The sequence below is a fragment of the Echeneis naucrates genome, chromosome 3 (assembly GCF_900963305.1).
Source record: "Echeneis naucrates chromosome 3, fEcheNa1.1, whole genome shotgun sequence".
Lineage (NCBI taxonomy): Eukaryota > Metazoa > Chordata > Actinopteri > Carangiformes > Echeneidae > Echeneis > Echeneis naucrates.
Genome location: NC_042513.1, coordinates 19,571,226 through 19,586,220, shown reverse-complemented (window position 1 = coordinate 19,586,220; position 14,995 = coordinate 19,571,226). Strand labels below are relative to the sequence as shown.

The window sequence follows — 14,995 nt, the reverse complement described above, 5'->3', positions numbered from 1 at the left end:
TGGCTGTTAACGGAAAAGGGAGGTGGCACTCTGATTAGTTTATTCCATGTTACACCCAAAACACTCCCATAAAGATTAAGTTCAATCCTTTAGAACCACAACTGTTTTCCAAAAATGGACACGCCCTGAAAGCATTTACACCACATGCTTAAGACCCTGAAAGGAAACCATTTTCCTGAGGGACATGACCTTCCTCTCACACACATGCTCACAAGCTCAGGGTGTGGCCAGCATCTGCTGGGAGTCAGACTGTGAGGGCCAACAGAAAACTTAACAGGGGTCAAAGAAGCTGAAAAGTCAGGCTTACTGGACGACTGTGAAGCAACACCAGTTTGGTGACACGAATGTTGATCCTGACTCCCAGACTCTGGTGATGAAACATGTTGTAGACCTGCAAAAGATGGAACCAAAAAAAAAAAAAAAAGAAAACTGTTCAGAGTTTCTCTCACAAACACAGACGCCTCACTCTGGCCTGAGCTTCTGGATGAGGAAGGCTGATAGACTGGTCCTTTAAAATAGATTCTAGGATCCAGACTTTAAGGGTATGCAGCAAAAAATGCAAAGAACACAGAATTTTCCTTTATGGATAATAATCACAATCTGTGGCTACCTAGTTCACCTCAAATGCTCCCACAGTATCGATCAAACTTATTAGTTTGAAATGAAACTGGCTCTATATATACCTAACTAATAAGTGTGATGTAACTTTAAACATGTGAAAGGCACTTTGCAAGCGATGCGGCCTACATTTTGTGCGTGACATTGATCAATGAAATGTAGTTTAACTATCAGGGTTGGGTCTCTTGAACAACTTTAACAAGTTTGGTCTCGACCTGCTGTATGTGTAAAGTGCCTTGATGTGACTTTGTATCATTTGGCAACACATACAAAGCCTTCAGCCTGAACTGAACTCACCCCATAAACCTATGACCAAGTCTCAACCTTCAAACAAAACTCTGAAGATTTGTCAGAAAGCAAGAACCAGTCTAAATGTCTCATTCAGAATGACCCCTACGTAGACAGCCATGCAAGCATGCACACAGACGCACACACAGACAGACAACACTGTCACATTACCGTTGCACTGGACTGAAATATTGTTCTTTACTTATAGAATTCTGCCTTGATTAAATAATAAATTGATCTACTGACAAGTCCATCACAACAATTAATCATTCTGAGTTGCAGAAACATTTCCCTGTTCATAAATAGTTTTTCATTGTCTCTTCAGCTCTTCGCTGTGTGCCTCTCCTCTCCCCTTGCTCTGGCCTCCAGAGACTCAGCCAGAGCAGGAGGAGTCCCCTGTGTTGTGCTGAGTACTAAGCAGGTTTATTCACTTGGCTGGTCCAGGCTGGTGTAACAGAAGGCTACATGGTTGACAGAGTAGACCTGGTGCTGGAACCAGCCAACTTGCAGAGTGGTATCCTGGCTTCAAATCTGAGATGTGACGTTTCTGTGGCTTGTAAGTGTTTGCATCAGATCAGTTGTCTCAACGTAGCAGGAGCACCATTATTGTAAGACTGGGTGATTAGTTATACATTAGATGAAATGATTGAAATATGTTGAAGGAAAACATATACATCACATCAATTATTATATAGTTGATATATTTTTTACTTTATTACACAAATATCCACTTTATTTTCTTAGCAGAATTTGAGCAAGAAGACTGTTTTCCCTCCGGGCTCCTTACCATATTCATGACAGTGAGCAGGAACCTCCGTGCCGCCTCAGCACCATGGTACTGCACCATGTCTGAGTCCGCCACCACCACCGTCTCCACAGTGTAGGCATCATGGAGGCGAATAGCGTTTCTCTTACCGCGACCCTCCTCGCCTGCTTTTGACCTCTTCTCCTTCCTCTTCGCTGCTATACATAGGAAAATACACACAGGAAAACAAAAAACACAGGAAGACCAACTTTAAAAAGGTACAGGTAACATCAGGTAACATCACACCAATGTGACTCAGTACTGTTTTCAGTTTGTGGGTTTGTTTAGGGTCTTTCTTTTTTTCACTTAGCTGAGCAGAAGAGGTAAAAGCCTACGCCTAAAACTCTGTCCATCTGTTTTAGTATCATCTACAAATTCTTGGCCCCTTCTCCAAAATGTTCAAAGATAAGCTGAGTCAGCTTGTTCAGTCGAAACTATAGCTGCATGGAAAAAGAAGTCATGCTTTCAATTAAAGTATCGTAATTAAATTTCCCTTTCACTGGGGAAAATGTCCAAAAACAGTGCAGCTCTAGCAATTTGGATGTTTCCCTTGACCATGTTCCGATTGTGATTATATTTCCAGAAATGTGCAGCCCTGGTTGAAAACATGTAACAGCAGCTGTTAAGTTATCTTTTACACATTCCATTAGTATATTCAAGTGAAATTAATTCAAGTCACTGTGTGAAGCTATTAAAATCCTGCAAATGGATTTGCACCACAGAATTTATCAAACAAGCCCATAGATACAGTGTATGAAATGATTTTAATATTGTCTCTGAATCAGTATATCCCCCGTTTTATATTAAAGGGCATATTGCAGGTTAAAGACCACTTTGAAAAAGCTAAAGCGGAAGTGACGTAGGCAGAGGGAGAGCAGTGAACCTGGGCAACAGGAAAACAATGGATCCTGATCTCAGTTTTGACACAGAAGAAACATTAAATGTGTGCCATTACACATGATGACGATAACTACGAGTCTGTTATGCACCACAGAGACCTGGAGAGAGTTTATGGTCAGAGGACAGACAGCTGTCAATGGAGAGTGGGGCAGGTGGTGTTAGTTTATGTAATACTGTGTTCACAGCATAATATTGCACACAGATTACTATCATATGTCCAAAATTATTAATGGTCATTTATTACAGGCAGTAGTATTGATATGACAAATAATCTAAATTAATTATCTTGATGGAGTGTCTCATACAGGTATAGCTGTACTTCTGCCGCGGGAGAGAAACACTTTGGTGATCCCCATTTTGTTTGATAGGTTCTTGTGTGGGAAATGCGAGGCCATGACCACAAAAGAGGGATCACCTGGATTATTTCTCCATAATGATCGGCTCATTCTACATTATACATTGTGGCCGTATTATTACCTGGAACACACATTATCTTGTATCCAGAGTTTGGATGTCTTCTATGGACATCACTGACAACAACACGGTCTAACTCCTCATCACTCACAGCTGAATACATCTCTGTCTTTCTGCACAAAAAAACATTAACGAGTAATGTCCCGGTCCTTGTGTGTCTTGTTGTGTCTGCAGCTGGAGCCCTCTCCTCTCTGTCTCTTCCTTTCTGATGGAGATACCAAACTCAGCTGTTTCTGTTAAAGATAACGTTTTTGTGTCGGGCTTTAATACAAGCTAGGCTAACGGACGTTAGCATTAGAGCTGGTCAGTTAGCTTAAGTTACAAGCTAATGGCCCTGTTTCTTACCTTGCTCTACGTTTCTCCTCCCAGCTTCACTGCCACCACCTTTTTAAAAATATTTGTTCATAAAATTTCTTACCCCTTTATTTTCTAGTTCTCTTTTCTTTTCCTTTCTGATTACCGGACTGATGCTGACTGGACATTTTCCTACCGAACTTCAGACAACAGAGAACAACCTGGCATAGCAACGGTAACCAAGGGGGGGCGGGGCTTAGCGAAGGATCGGTGGCCAAACCATTTGTTTGGGGGAGGGGGTCAAATTTCTACGGGAGAGTTGGACAGTTAAAATAAATTCATGAAGCACTGCAACAGGAGTATGAAATAATTAAATAATTATATATATTTACATTTAATGAACGGGTATATTAAATTCTGCCCCCTTTCCATCATCTCAGTGGGTGATTCGTTCTGTTTCTCCTGATCAGTATTCTCTGATCCGGTCCGGTCCGCTCTCTGGAGGGGTGACGTCACCAGTCTAGTCTGGTCTGGTTCGGCCTAGGTCCTGAGGGACGCCGTATCTTACATTAGCTCAGTCCATTACTCCCAACCAATTACCAATTACTTAGCTGTATTCAGCTGCCCACACCGGAAATCGAACCCTGCCCTCGTGCTGCGGGGCGGCAGCGCTAACCACTACGCCACAGTACCATACTTAATGTAGACATGTACAGGTTCAGAAATATATATAATTATTATTATATGCTTTATTTTTTATTAAAAAATATGATAGATATCTACTTTAGTTATCCGGATGGAAATTCACTAACATGCATCATTCATATATGAATTAGGATAATGAAGTACATAATAACACTGAATATTCAGCAGATTTGTAAAACTCTAAATTTCTCCTGCTTCGGACAACTGAGCTGAGGAGGTTGTGTGCACCGAAGGCACCGCACCTGGGTCTCCCTTGAGCATCCCATGTTGAACTCCATCAGATGGTCGGTAATCCTCCGGTCTAAAGGCTCGTTTGTCCTAGCTGATGCACCAAACCTGGCGTTTTTTTTTCCTGTTAGGAAACCTGTGGACTTGATGTCCTGACAGGCTTGAATTTGTGTAACCTCCACAAACGCAATCATTTACCATGGTAATGATAAATTAATGCAATACAACACTACTGAAAACACACTGACTCTGACTGCTAACTACCTCCTCCCACACTGAGTGATGGCGGAGCCGAGCATGTAGCTCCCTCTGCCTACGTCATTATGACGTAGTGTTGAAAAAAGAGCGTTTTTAGAGGCTTAGCTCAAAACTGGACTTTGGATTAAATTTGCACTCTTATGTCTTGGAAACCAATTTAAACCTCCAATTTAAACTTTTCAAAGGGTATTTTTTTAGACAAGATTATATATACATCAAAAAAATTTAACATGCAATATGCCCTTTAAGTAAATCAAGTGTAAAGACCTTCAATCAGCAACCGAGACTGTGAAATATTTTTACTAGCTCATATAAGGGATGAAGCTGACTGACCAATATTTCCAGTCTGAAGCTAAAACATGAACTGTGCGTTCTGTCTTTGTCCTTCTCTTCCCCTCACCACAAGAATTTTAACTGCATCTTTCTACAAGAAATGATGTGCAATAATTGAATAAATCTCCACTTTTTTGGGGAGAGGGGGTGTTATTTATATGGTAAACCCTTTTTTTTTTTTAAACACAAAACAGACTCGTGCAATCCTGCACAACTTGAATAGTTGTGTAGTTATTCTTATTGATGTGTATGTGTGAGTGCGATAACATGTTTTAACAAGAGAGAAGCAATTTCAATTTATGTATTCTGCACTCAATGACATTAAAGTATTTTATCTTTTAATTGTAATTTCTACATCACTACATACATACTACATACAGTACCTTAAATGTCACAGTTAAGAAAACAGAAAACAGCTTGAGAAGAACCAGCTCATGTGGCCAAAGAGAAGCCCTCTACAGTGAGTTAAAGTCCGAGCACACTTCAAACACAGCAACCTTTGAGGGGGCGCTCTGCCAGACAATGTGAGTCACTTTCTGAAGAAGACAATCCAACTATCATATCCATTTCATGCAGTGCTTAGTCAAGCAGGAACTTTCAAGATCTCTTTTCTTTCTAAATTCAAAAGGCCCAGACTCAATTCAGACTAGTCTACAAGTCAACTGCAGCATTAAGGGTTAAGGTATATGAAGGTCTAGGAGTGAAACACTCCTAGACAAAGGTCTGTAGCAGCATGTGTCTGCGTGAGAGGTTCGTTGTTTTGTATTGAGAAAACTCCATAAAACAATTCCTGAGGCTGTGGGGCCAGTAACTCTGCCAAAGTGTAAGTCACTGATGGAAATAAATTATCCTCGAGAAACAAATGATCATTATGCATTCTTTCAGTCACTATGACAGAATGACCGAAGCCACACGTCTGAGAATGTGTGCCTCTCATAAAGGGAGAAATGAACTGGACAAGACAAAAAAGTTAAACTTGCATTCTATCTACTGACCATTAGAGAGCGATTTGACTGGTCCAAAAAAAAGATAGATGGTATTGAAATCTATGTGAAAATGGCCCTACTTCTCACTTTATTTACTAGCACAATAAAAGTTTTCCTAAAGAGCTCATATTTACATGATGTTCCCATTTAGAGGGAAAATAGAGGATCCATTAGGATGTGGCTACAGTGCAATTAACAGACACACAATCAGTACAGAGTAAAGACTAGGTCAGCTTCAGCCCTCGCTCCTCCTCAACTCCACCTATGCCTCCAAAAAGGGTTTTTGCATATCTACAAAAACTAGGAAGGCCATGGAGAGATGATTAACCAATGGGTGACACTACCACTTCAATGAGACCTAAATCCAATCTAAATTACACAAGAGGCTGTTAGGGTTAGGGCTAGGGTGTCTTCAAAGCAAGTGTTTGCTTGTATGAAGACAAACTGTCCAAACTAGTAAAGCCAGAAAGGCCAAAAAAGAAAATGTTTAAACAACTAAAACTGCTCTGTCAATCACCAAATGGTGAGAACAGATGGGCAAGGGTCAGTATGTGAAGACATTTCTTCAGATCCTTCTGTCAAGTGAGGCTGGAGCCAACACATGTCAGCTGACCACCAAGGTCCATGGGCAAAGCTGGCAGACACTTAAACAGAAAAAATATTGACCATGAAAAGTCAGATGGCTCGTGGCTCCAAGGCTGATCCTGTGTCCAGCACGTTGGGCATTCTCAGATCACCAGGAATGAAGATACTCATTCCAATGGCAGGAGGGTATCAGAGCAGTTCCTTTCACAACCACTGGTGCTGCTGACCATCAGATATTATTCAGGTGGTTTGAGGGGGACTGGTGTCCTGTCTGAGATGAGAACAAGAGTAACGGCAAAAGACATCGGCAGTTGCATGTCAGAAAGTAGGTCTGCTTAAGATTTTTAGATCAAATCAAATTTATTTATATCGCATCAAATCACCACAAAGTAACATCAGGGCACTTTACACATGGAGCGTGAAGGAGAAGAAAGGTGGGAGGGTGTCCAGTAGAGGGATGTAGAAAGAAAGTTTAATTAATGTAGATGGGATGGAGAGAATACTGGGAACACATCTCACTAAAACACAACACAGCTCAACAACATTAAACAAGTCAATGCTGACAGCGACTGGCTCCACACACACATCCCATCTCAGCAGGAAAATAAGCCTCTCAGCAGGAAGCACAGAGCTACTCTATGTTTGGGGAAGTAATAACGAGGAAAAGAAGATAGTGTTTGAGTCGCACAGAGACAAACAACACAATGTTTTTAACTGTGAAACCAGCTCAAGCACTGGAGGGGAACAAAAACTCTGGAGAACATTGCCTCATACGACTGGACCACTGGTGCTCAGACATAATGTAATACTGTCTGAGCTGATGATGGTCACCGATCAGACACTGGAAGTATCGGAAAGCCAAACATTTCAGGAAATCAATGTATTTATGCTTTCAGACATTGACATCGATTCACCTCATTACTGCATGTCGCGGACACAGATGGATCCAGGTGTGACACTTACAGAAGAAAATAAGCTGCTGGTCAGAGCTCGTGCCTGACAGGACATGGCATGAGCAGCAGCAGCTTCAAGCCCTTCCAAACCAGTAACCTGGATATTTCCATAAACTGAATTGAGCCTGGCTCTGGCACAAGGCTCTTTCTTGTGTTTCATTACAATTTACATTTCAAAGATGTATCATTAAAAACTTTCCTGTGGTCCCCATGGCTTCTAACCCCTGACCTTGATCCGCATATCTTCACAAACACTAATTAAGGGCCTGACCATGGAAGCTCTTCTCCCCTAAGTAGTGGTTGTTCTGCTTTGTACAGTAAAATAGTGGTTGTGTTTTTGCAGGCATCTTGTTGTGTTGAGACAGCACAGCCCGCAGTCTCTTGAAGTATTTGGAACCCGTATTTAGTACCACCTGCTGAGCAGAGTCCACACCAGACTGTCATGTCATCCCCAGAGTGCAGGACAGTAGAAACACAAGATGTTTCTTCATGTTCACTTAATGAAAAATTTTATTACCATCATTTCAATTAATAATGGTACAATGTCAGGATGGCAGGTCTCACCAGACAGCAGACAGCCGGGGGCTCTAGATGAACAACGATCGATATCCACAACAACCTCTTCACCTCTCTTAGCCAAAAATCCATTAACTGATTAACAAATCTGCACAGAACCCAGCTGCAGGACTTTTAACATCCACCAACACATAACCCCAGAACCTTGGGCCAAGGTCTGTTAGCTCTGAGCACTTTCCCAATCAGAGCCCAGAAACTCTGACATATGCTGCCTGAGAGAATCTGGTGAGCAGAGTCACTGACTTCTATTAAACTTCCCCCTTAAAACTTTATTTTCAAGCATTTAAGGACGCCATTAAGGAAGAAAACGTATTTGATGTAGCTTTAATTGTCAAGATGACGCAAATCCTGATTTTACAGATTTATTGATTTTTATAGTGGTTTGGTTATTGGCACTGTTCCAAACTGTGCTCTGTGTCGAAATTGTCTGTTCTCCTTGTATCTGTCTGTGTTTCCTCCAGGTTCTCCAGTTTCCTCCCACAGTCCAAAGACATGCAGATTAAGTGGCGACTCTGATTCGCCTATGGGATGAGTGTGAGCGTGAATCATTGAATGTCTTTATATGTTGGCCGTGTGATAGATTGCATAAATTTGAATGTTACCAGCATTTGACAGTTCACATTAAGCATGATATTTTAACAAATTCACCCACATATTTTGTGATGGCTGCTTTAGACTTTAAGTTTATATCATGATCACAACCTTCTGGCAAATGTGTCCTGTACAGAAAGCCATGGATTTCAAAAGAAACGATGCTTTTCTGTGGATTGTGTAAGCACATCAGTCTACTATATGTAAAGTAATTATCCCATTACCTGTGTAATCTGAGTAATGTAAGCGTAACACAGCTGTTTGTGGGCATCAAACATAACGCACACAACGTTTCAGCCTCCACCACTGTTAGCCTGTACACATGAGTGTGGTTTTCACATGCAGGAAGATAATTGTAATGAACTATGAGAAATTTTGTCTCATTTAACAAAATGGATCAGCAGAGCAACAACTTCTGTCTGTGTGACAGAACTAACATGACTTAAGATGATGATTGAGGCATGAGGTAAACCCTTGATGATATGCTCGGTGTAGTGTAAAATGATTTCCTTAGGACCGGAGAGAGTTGAGGTACAGCCTTTGGTCCTGGTCTCCAGCCACGGAGGAAGCAGATGCCTGGGCTTCATTGTTGTTTTAGCTTCCTTTGGGCTTTCCCCCAACTGTTTCAGATTCCATTCATGACGCAGGGATTTCATTACTGCAGACAGGACAGAACAGGCTGCCGCAATAAGAATTATAATTAAAAAGTCTCCAGGTTCAGTCGTCAGAAGCAAGTAAAGGACTGAAAGCATTCCTCTTCCATGAAAGGGTGAAACCTAAACCTGCCGTGACCACACCTCACACTGTAGACACACACCTGCAGTCACCTCCAGAGGAAACCAAAATGTTCAACGTGTAGCTATGAGACACCTGCCTCACTGATGGACCTGTTCATTAAGGGCTGGAGCTGGACAGATCTGTATCCTGGTCTCTTCTTCTATCCATAACTCCAGTGCATCACTTTAATATGTGCTTTTCTGTCTTTCATTCAGGTGACCACTGTCAATCCCCCTCTGTCCCCCATTCACAAATCACCCAGATTTCTAGCCGGTCCAGTGAGACTGTCATGCACTCATAGTTTTTAAACACATGTACACATGTTGACACTTCAGATACAGTGGAAATGCAAAGTAAAAAGTTTCATATTAATATGTCATAAGATGTTAGAAATGTCCCCAATGTGGGGGGAAAAAGAAATTTGAGAATTAATAGTTAATAAAAACACGAGTCATTCTGTTTGATGCTTTTTAAATAGAGCCTCTGGGCTCAGACAGAGACATCTCCAGTTCTGATGCAGACATCTGGTCCTGACAAATGAAGCTCGGAGTAAAACAGGCCTTTATAGTTAATTTATTGTACCACGGTTTACTGATTTTATATTTTGCTTAACAAAATTTGACATTACACTGCATCATTAATTTTCTTTCTTTACAACTTGTGGCACAAACAGTGATTTTGTATATTAAGGGAATATTTATGGCTATTTATGGTTAATGATGGCTGTATAAATGAGGCTCATGCACATGTGCCTAATTTCTCAGTAAGATTGATGAAATTGGTTTATTTGTACGTATTATTATTATTATTAATATTTTTTTTACATCTCTCATTTGTACACTCACATAGTTTTAGTAGTAAATCTATGGAGTTTTATGCATCAGGCCCCAGACTGCCTAGAGTACATCTACATTACTAGAACCCTTGCACTGCTGTACATGAGTGCATTTCTAGTTAAAAGGTTCTCAGGTCCAGGGTGAATGCACAGTGGGTCTGAAAAGTACAGTGCCTACAGATACATACAGATACTACAGAAGTAGCTAATAATAACAGCATTATGGTCAGACATTGATATCTGTCTGACTGATTTTACAAATATTGGACAACAATCCCTGTTCTGTGGTTGGCCTGATTGTGCATCACCCAGAATACAAAATAAATCAGAAGAGAGGCTTGCAAGGTCTCTGTACTGGCATATTAAATATAGCTTTGTGTAAATGCTCAGTGCAGTTCACAGGTTTCTCTTCCCTGTATGCCATCAGAGGTCACCTTTAAGTCGAGCTTCCTGAGGTTTGAGGAAACGTCTTTATTTGACTGAAAAACTATAAAAACACATTCATGGATGAATAAAGTTTAAGCAAACACAGTCACTCTTCACCAACCTCCAGGCCGTTTTGCAATAATGACATACTGACCTCCATCCAAGCAGACTAAACAGCTGCTGTACAAAGAATGCATGAGTGGGGGTGGGGAGGGGGATTTTTACCTTCATCACTCTGTCTCTGCTCGAAAACTTTTGATAAAATGCGTTTCTGTTTGTAGATTTCAATTAGGCTTTCGAGTGGATTGGACACAAAGGAATCTTTTATAAAACAACGGTGGCATAGAGAGCAAAACCTCTAACTTTGTTAAAACGATCTACGACAGATATGCAATCAAAACTGGAAACAAAAGAACCAATCACTTTGAACGTTGTGGGGTGAAACCAGGCTGCAGTATGAACCCAGTTCTCTTCAACAGATATGTAAATAGATTTCTACAACTGTTAAAAACGAGAGGCAGTCGATGGTGGAAAGGGTTAGGGGTTCGACGTATGCTCACTGATGACCTGGTTCTCCTGTCTCCCCTCCAGAAAGCCCTCACAGCAGAACCTTGATATCCTCCACCATGTCCATCAAGCATGAGCACAATTATTACACCATCCAAAGAAAAACAACAAAGTGACAATCCAATTAGGACCCGGCTCAAAAGTCTAAATTCAGAAAAAGACCTAATAACATTTTATGGTAGTTAAGTGTGGTGTCCAAGCCAAGACCTCCTTAAATGTGAAAAACATCTGCTGCACATAGCGCTGTGCGAAAACGTACTTAAAACTGACAGAGACACATCCAACAACACGTCAATGCTCTCAAATAATTACAATTTAAAGACTTCATCAAGTTTCATAAGCACTCCCAATTCAGCCACTCTGAGTTTAACCAGAACAAAGCTCTCCTGTGCCAATAGCTGAACAGCGAGAGTGTACTCTGCCAGCCGGTGCTTAATGAACACACGAACACACGCGAACACACACGCGAATGCGAACACACACACACACACACACACACACACACCCACCAAAGCTTCAGGACTGACAACAAACAACCTGCAGAGACCACAAACTGTCCACAAACGCTGTCTTTATCTAAATAACGCTGTCCCACGTGTTATTCCGTGTTGATAATGAATTCTGTTTTTTCATGATCGCAGATTTTAATAGGGCCCTATTTTCCGAATGCCCGGGAAGACTGAGCTTGACATGAGCTTCATAGTGAGGAACCCATGTTTCACTTTTTGTTACTTAAGCAATATGTCATATTGCTTTTATGCAACAATTCCATCTAAGCGTGGATAAATGTTTAAAACTTATTAAATGTGAAAAAGACATTCTGTCTTGCACAGCAGACTGGAGTAGATCATGAAGTTCCTTTGTACACCTACAGAATGAAGCACAAATCATTATGAATCAAATTGTTTTGAATGGAATCGTAGCCCCAAGAATCAGAATCAAATCAAATCCTGAGATTGTAAAAGATTCCCACCCCTAGCATCTACTATGAACAGAGAACATTAGACTGATACTCATTGTTCTTTGGACCATCTGTAGGTACAAGTAACTCAATATAACTCATGTAGGTGATGATCTTTATTCAAGCTAAATGTGGTGTTGTGCTAAGTGTTTACTACTGTAACTCCAGTTTGACTTCACTCCGTTTCCTGATAGAGACATCTCTGGTGCTGACAAATGAAGGTTACTGATGAGTTCATTGTCTAATCTGAACAATTGGTGAGACTGTGTTTTGTTTTTGTTGTTCCCTTCTGCTGTTGACCAATTGTGTCTCAGGCTGATTTTGTTTGCAAACTGATGGATGATATGGGAGTGAAGAAGAGCCTCATTATGAATGTGTGATCACATTTCATGTTGTGTGTGTTCACGTAGCTTTAGATGTGATCCTATACACTTTTTTTTTTTGTATTGGCCCACGCGGCAAACATACATGCATTTCACAAAATCGTCTAATCACATCTGTGTCTCTAGAACCGGACCTCACCCTCCCATTAAATGCTCTGCGGGGATCAGTCAGCATTGGGTGTGGGGGGCCACACATGGAGGCCACATAGGCAAGCTGGTCAGAGATCCCTGAAGTGCTTTTCAGATGTTCCCAGGCAGAAGGAGGACTACTTTAACTCCACGACGGTTTCTCAATAACAATAATACCAGTAAAGAACTATATATAGATGATTGAGAATGTGAGTGTCTAACTTGAAGCTATGTGAGAAACTGTGTCATGAAAACACAGGAAAAAGCTAGTCTGCCTTCCTACAATGGGTGAAAACAAACAGAGGAGCTGCAGCCCGACACATACTGTTCTGCCTGTTTTTTCTTCTTTCCTTCTAAAGAGGAGGTTTCAGTAATTGTGTATGCCCCAATTGTGAACATATGGAAAAAATTTATTTATACAGGTTGTCAAAAGTGCTGGTGGTCTTTAGCTTGGGTGGCGTTACATAACTTTGGCAGTGCAACTCGGTTCTCAGGGTCAAGCAGCTCTTTTTAATGACTGAGCGCAGGAGAAGCAGAGAATGTCTGCGTGAAGTTCTGATTGTGTGCAAGCAAACTCAATGATAACACCAGGCCCAGACGACACAGCAGTGTGACGGTCTCCGTAGCACAGCAGCTCAGCTTGTGTCTCTTTCCTTGGCGGTGAGACAGCGAGACAGCCGTCTCTTCACTAGACATGCTGCACACTTATCAGCGATGGTCTGCTGTCATCATTGAAGCTGTTAGTCAGAAGGCAGAGCGGGTCGATTCCCAGCGTTAGCTATTCTGCTGCTGATGAGCTCAATATCTGGCACATTAACATTCAGTTTCATATCATTTGTATAAGCTGCTCAATCACAAGTGAAGATTTTGATATAAATGTGGATGACCTCCAAAGATATTCCACTCTTGTCTACCTCAAATGCAGCATATGACACCAAATGATTACGCTTGGCCTGTTGTATTATCAGAGCGTGGGGTGCATGAGTGTGAGAATTTGGCTTGGACGGTCCATATAGAATGGAACATTCGATTCAATTGTTGGCCGGATATGACTATGACTTGGATGAATGAGAATATGCACAGACATATAGAATGGAAAGTGCTACACAACTTAAATCCATTCAGCAATTTATCTAGTATTGAAAAAAATTAAATAAAAATCAAGCCTGTTCGTTGTAGTTTCCTAACAGTGGATTTCTCTGAGTAGAGTCTATCTTCAGGAGCAAGTTGAAGACCATAGCTTCAGAGAGCACCTCTTCATGCCAACATGTCTTACCAGCTAAAACAAATGTAGTACTGAGTCCTTAAACCAAGGTCTCCTACTGCACTGAAGCTTTAGCAAAGTATCTAACGTCGGCTCAAGTTGCTTCCACACAAATATACAGCATTTTCAGTCAGTGAAAGCAGAACTGGGAATGTTAGTGTTCTTTATGCTAATATGAATTTAACAGGGAATACAGACACTAAATAAGGATCAGGCAGTGATTAAAGCCAGTAAAGTTACCACATCAGTCATAAAAAAAGATTGCTATCTGTTTTCAATCTGCTTTATAAACAAGGATGAGATAGAAAAGGAATCATTGTAAACATTCCCAGTGGAACCACAACAGAGAGCTGGTGACACAGCCAGAACACAGAGAGAGATCCGGAAGATCTCACACCTCCTGCTAGAGTAAAAGAAGTCATTACATTGTGTCAGTCATGAAGGGTTTTACTGTTCTCTCCTCAGACTGATGTAGTGGTTAAAACATAAAGTCAACACTGACTAATTATGTAGCGTAACCTGGTTAACCTGATGACTTCCTGTTTGACATCTCACACGTAGAGAAGCACAGATGTGTGTAACAGATGCGCTGAAAACACAGAATGAAGTGACAATTTACAGAATGAATTTACGGCTGACTGATGGCCAGTCACAACTGGCAATGTGTTCTCCTGCAGTTACATATGTTTCTGCTCATGCCAACGATATATCCAGACACAGGCCACCATCACACATCAATTACCATCATTATTTTTGGCCCCCTTATAAATGAAAGGTCCATACAGACTAAAGGCAGATGTTAAAGGTGCATACAGGTGGATTAAGGTCAGGTCTAGCTTCTGCATCAATACAGTTAAAGTATCAAGGTCTCATTTTACAAAGAAATGCTCTGTGCTTTAAAATGCTTTAAAACCAGCTGTCAGGAATTCTGGAAGTTTGTGATGTCACAACAACTTGGTTGGGCCCTAAGCCCCACCCACATGCAACCACCATCCAATCTGAGAGGAGAATTATGTTTCTCTCTCTGTTTATCTGAACGCTACATTTTTACTGGATCAC

At 41.1% G+C, this 14,995-nt stretch overlaps 1 protein-coding gene across 2 annotated transcripts in view; it reads right to left on the bottom strand.

Annotated features, from left to right (window-relative positions):
* The window catches only part of adamts17 (ADAM metallopeptidase with thrombospondin type 1 motif, 17), a 99,490-nt gene that overhangs the window by 68,988 nt on the left and 15,507 nt on the right, over positions 1-14,995 (bottom strand). For both annotated transcript variants that reach the window (XM_029498833.1, XM_029498834.1), the window contains exons 4-5: positions 1,694-1,869; positions 308-391 (exon numbers count right to left, since the gene is read on the bottom strand). In XM_029498833.1, coding sequence (XP_029354693.1) covers positions 308-391; positions 1,694-1,869 — 260 coding nt within the window. The remainder of the gene's footprint in view (positions 1-307; positions 392-1,693; positions 1,870-14,995) is intronic.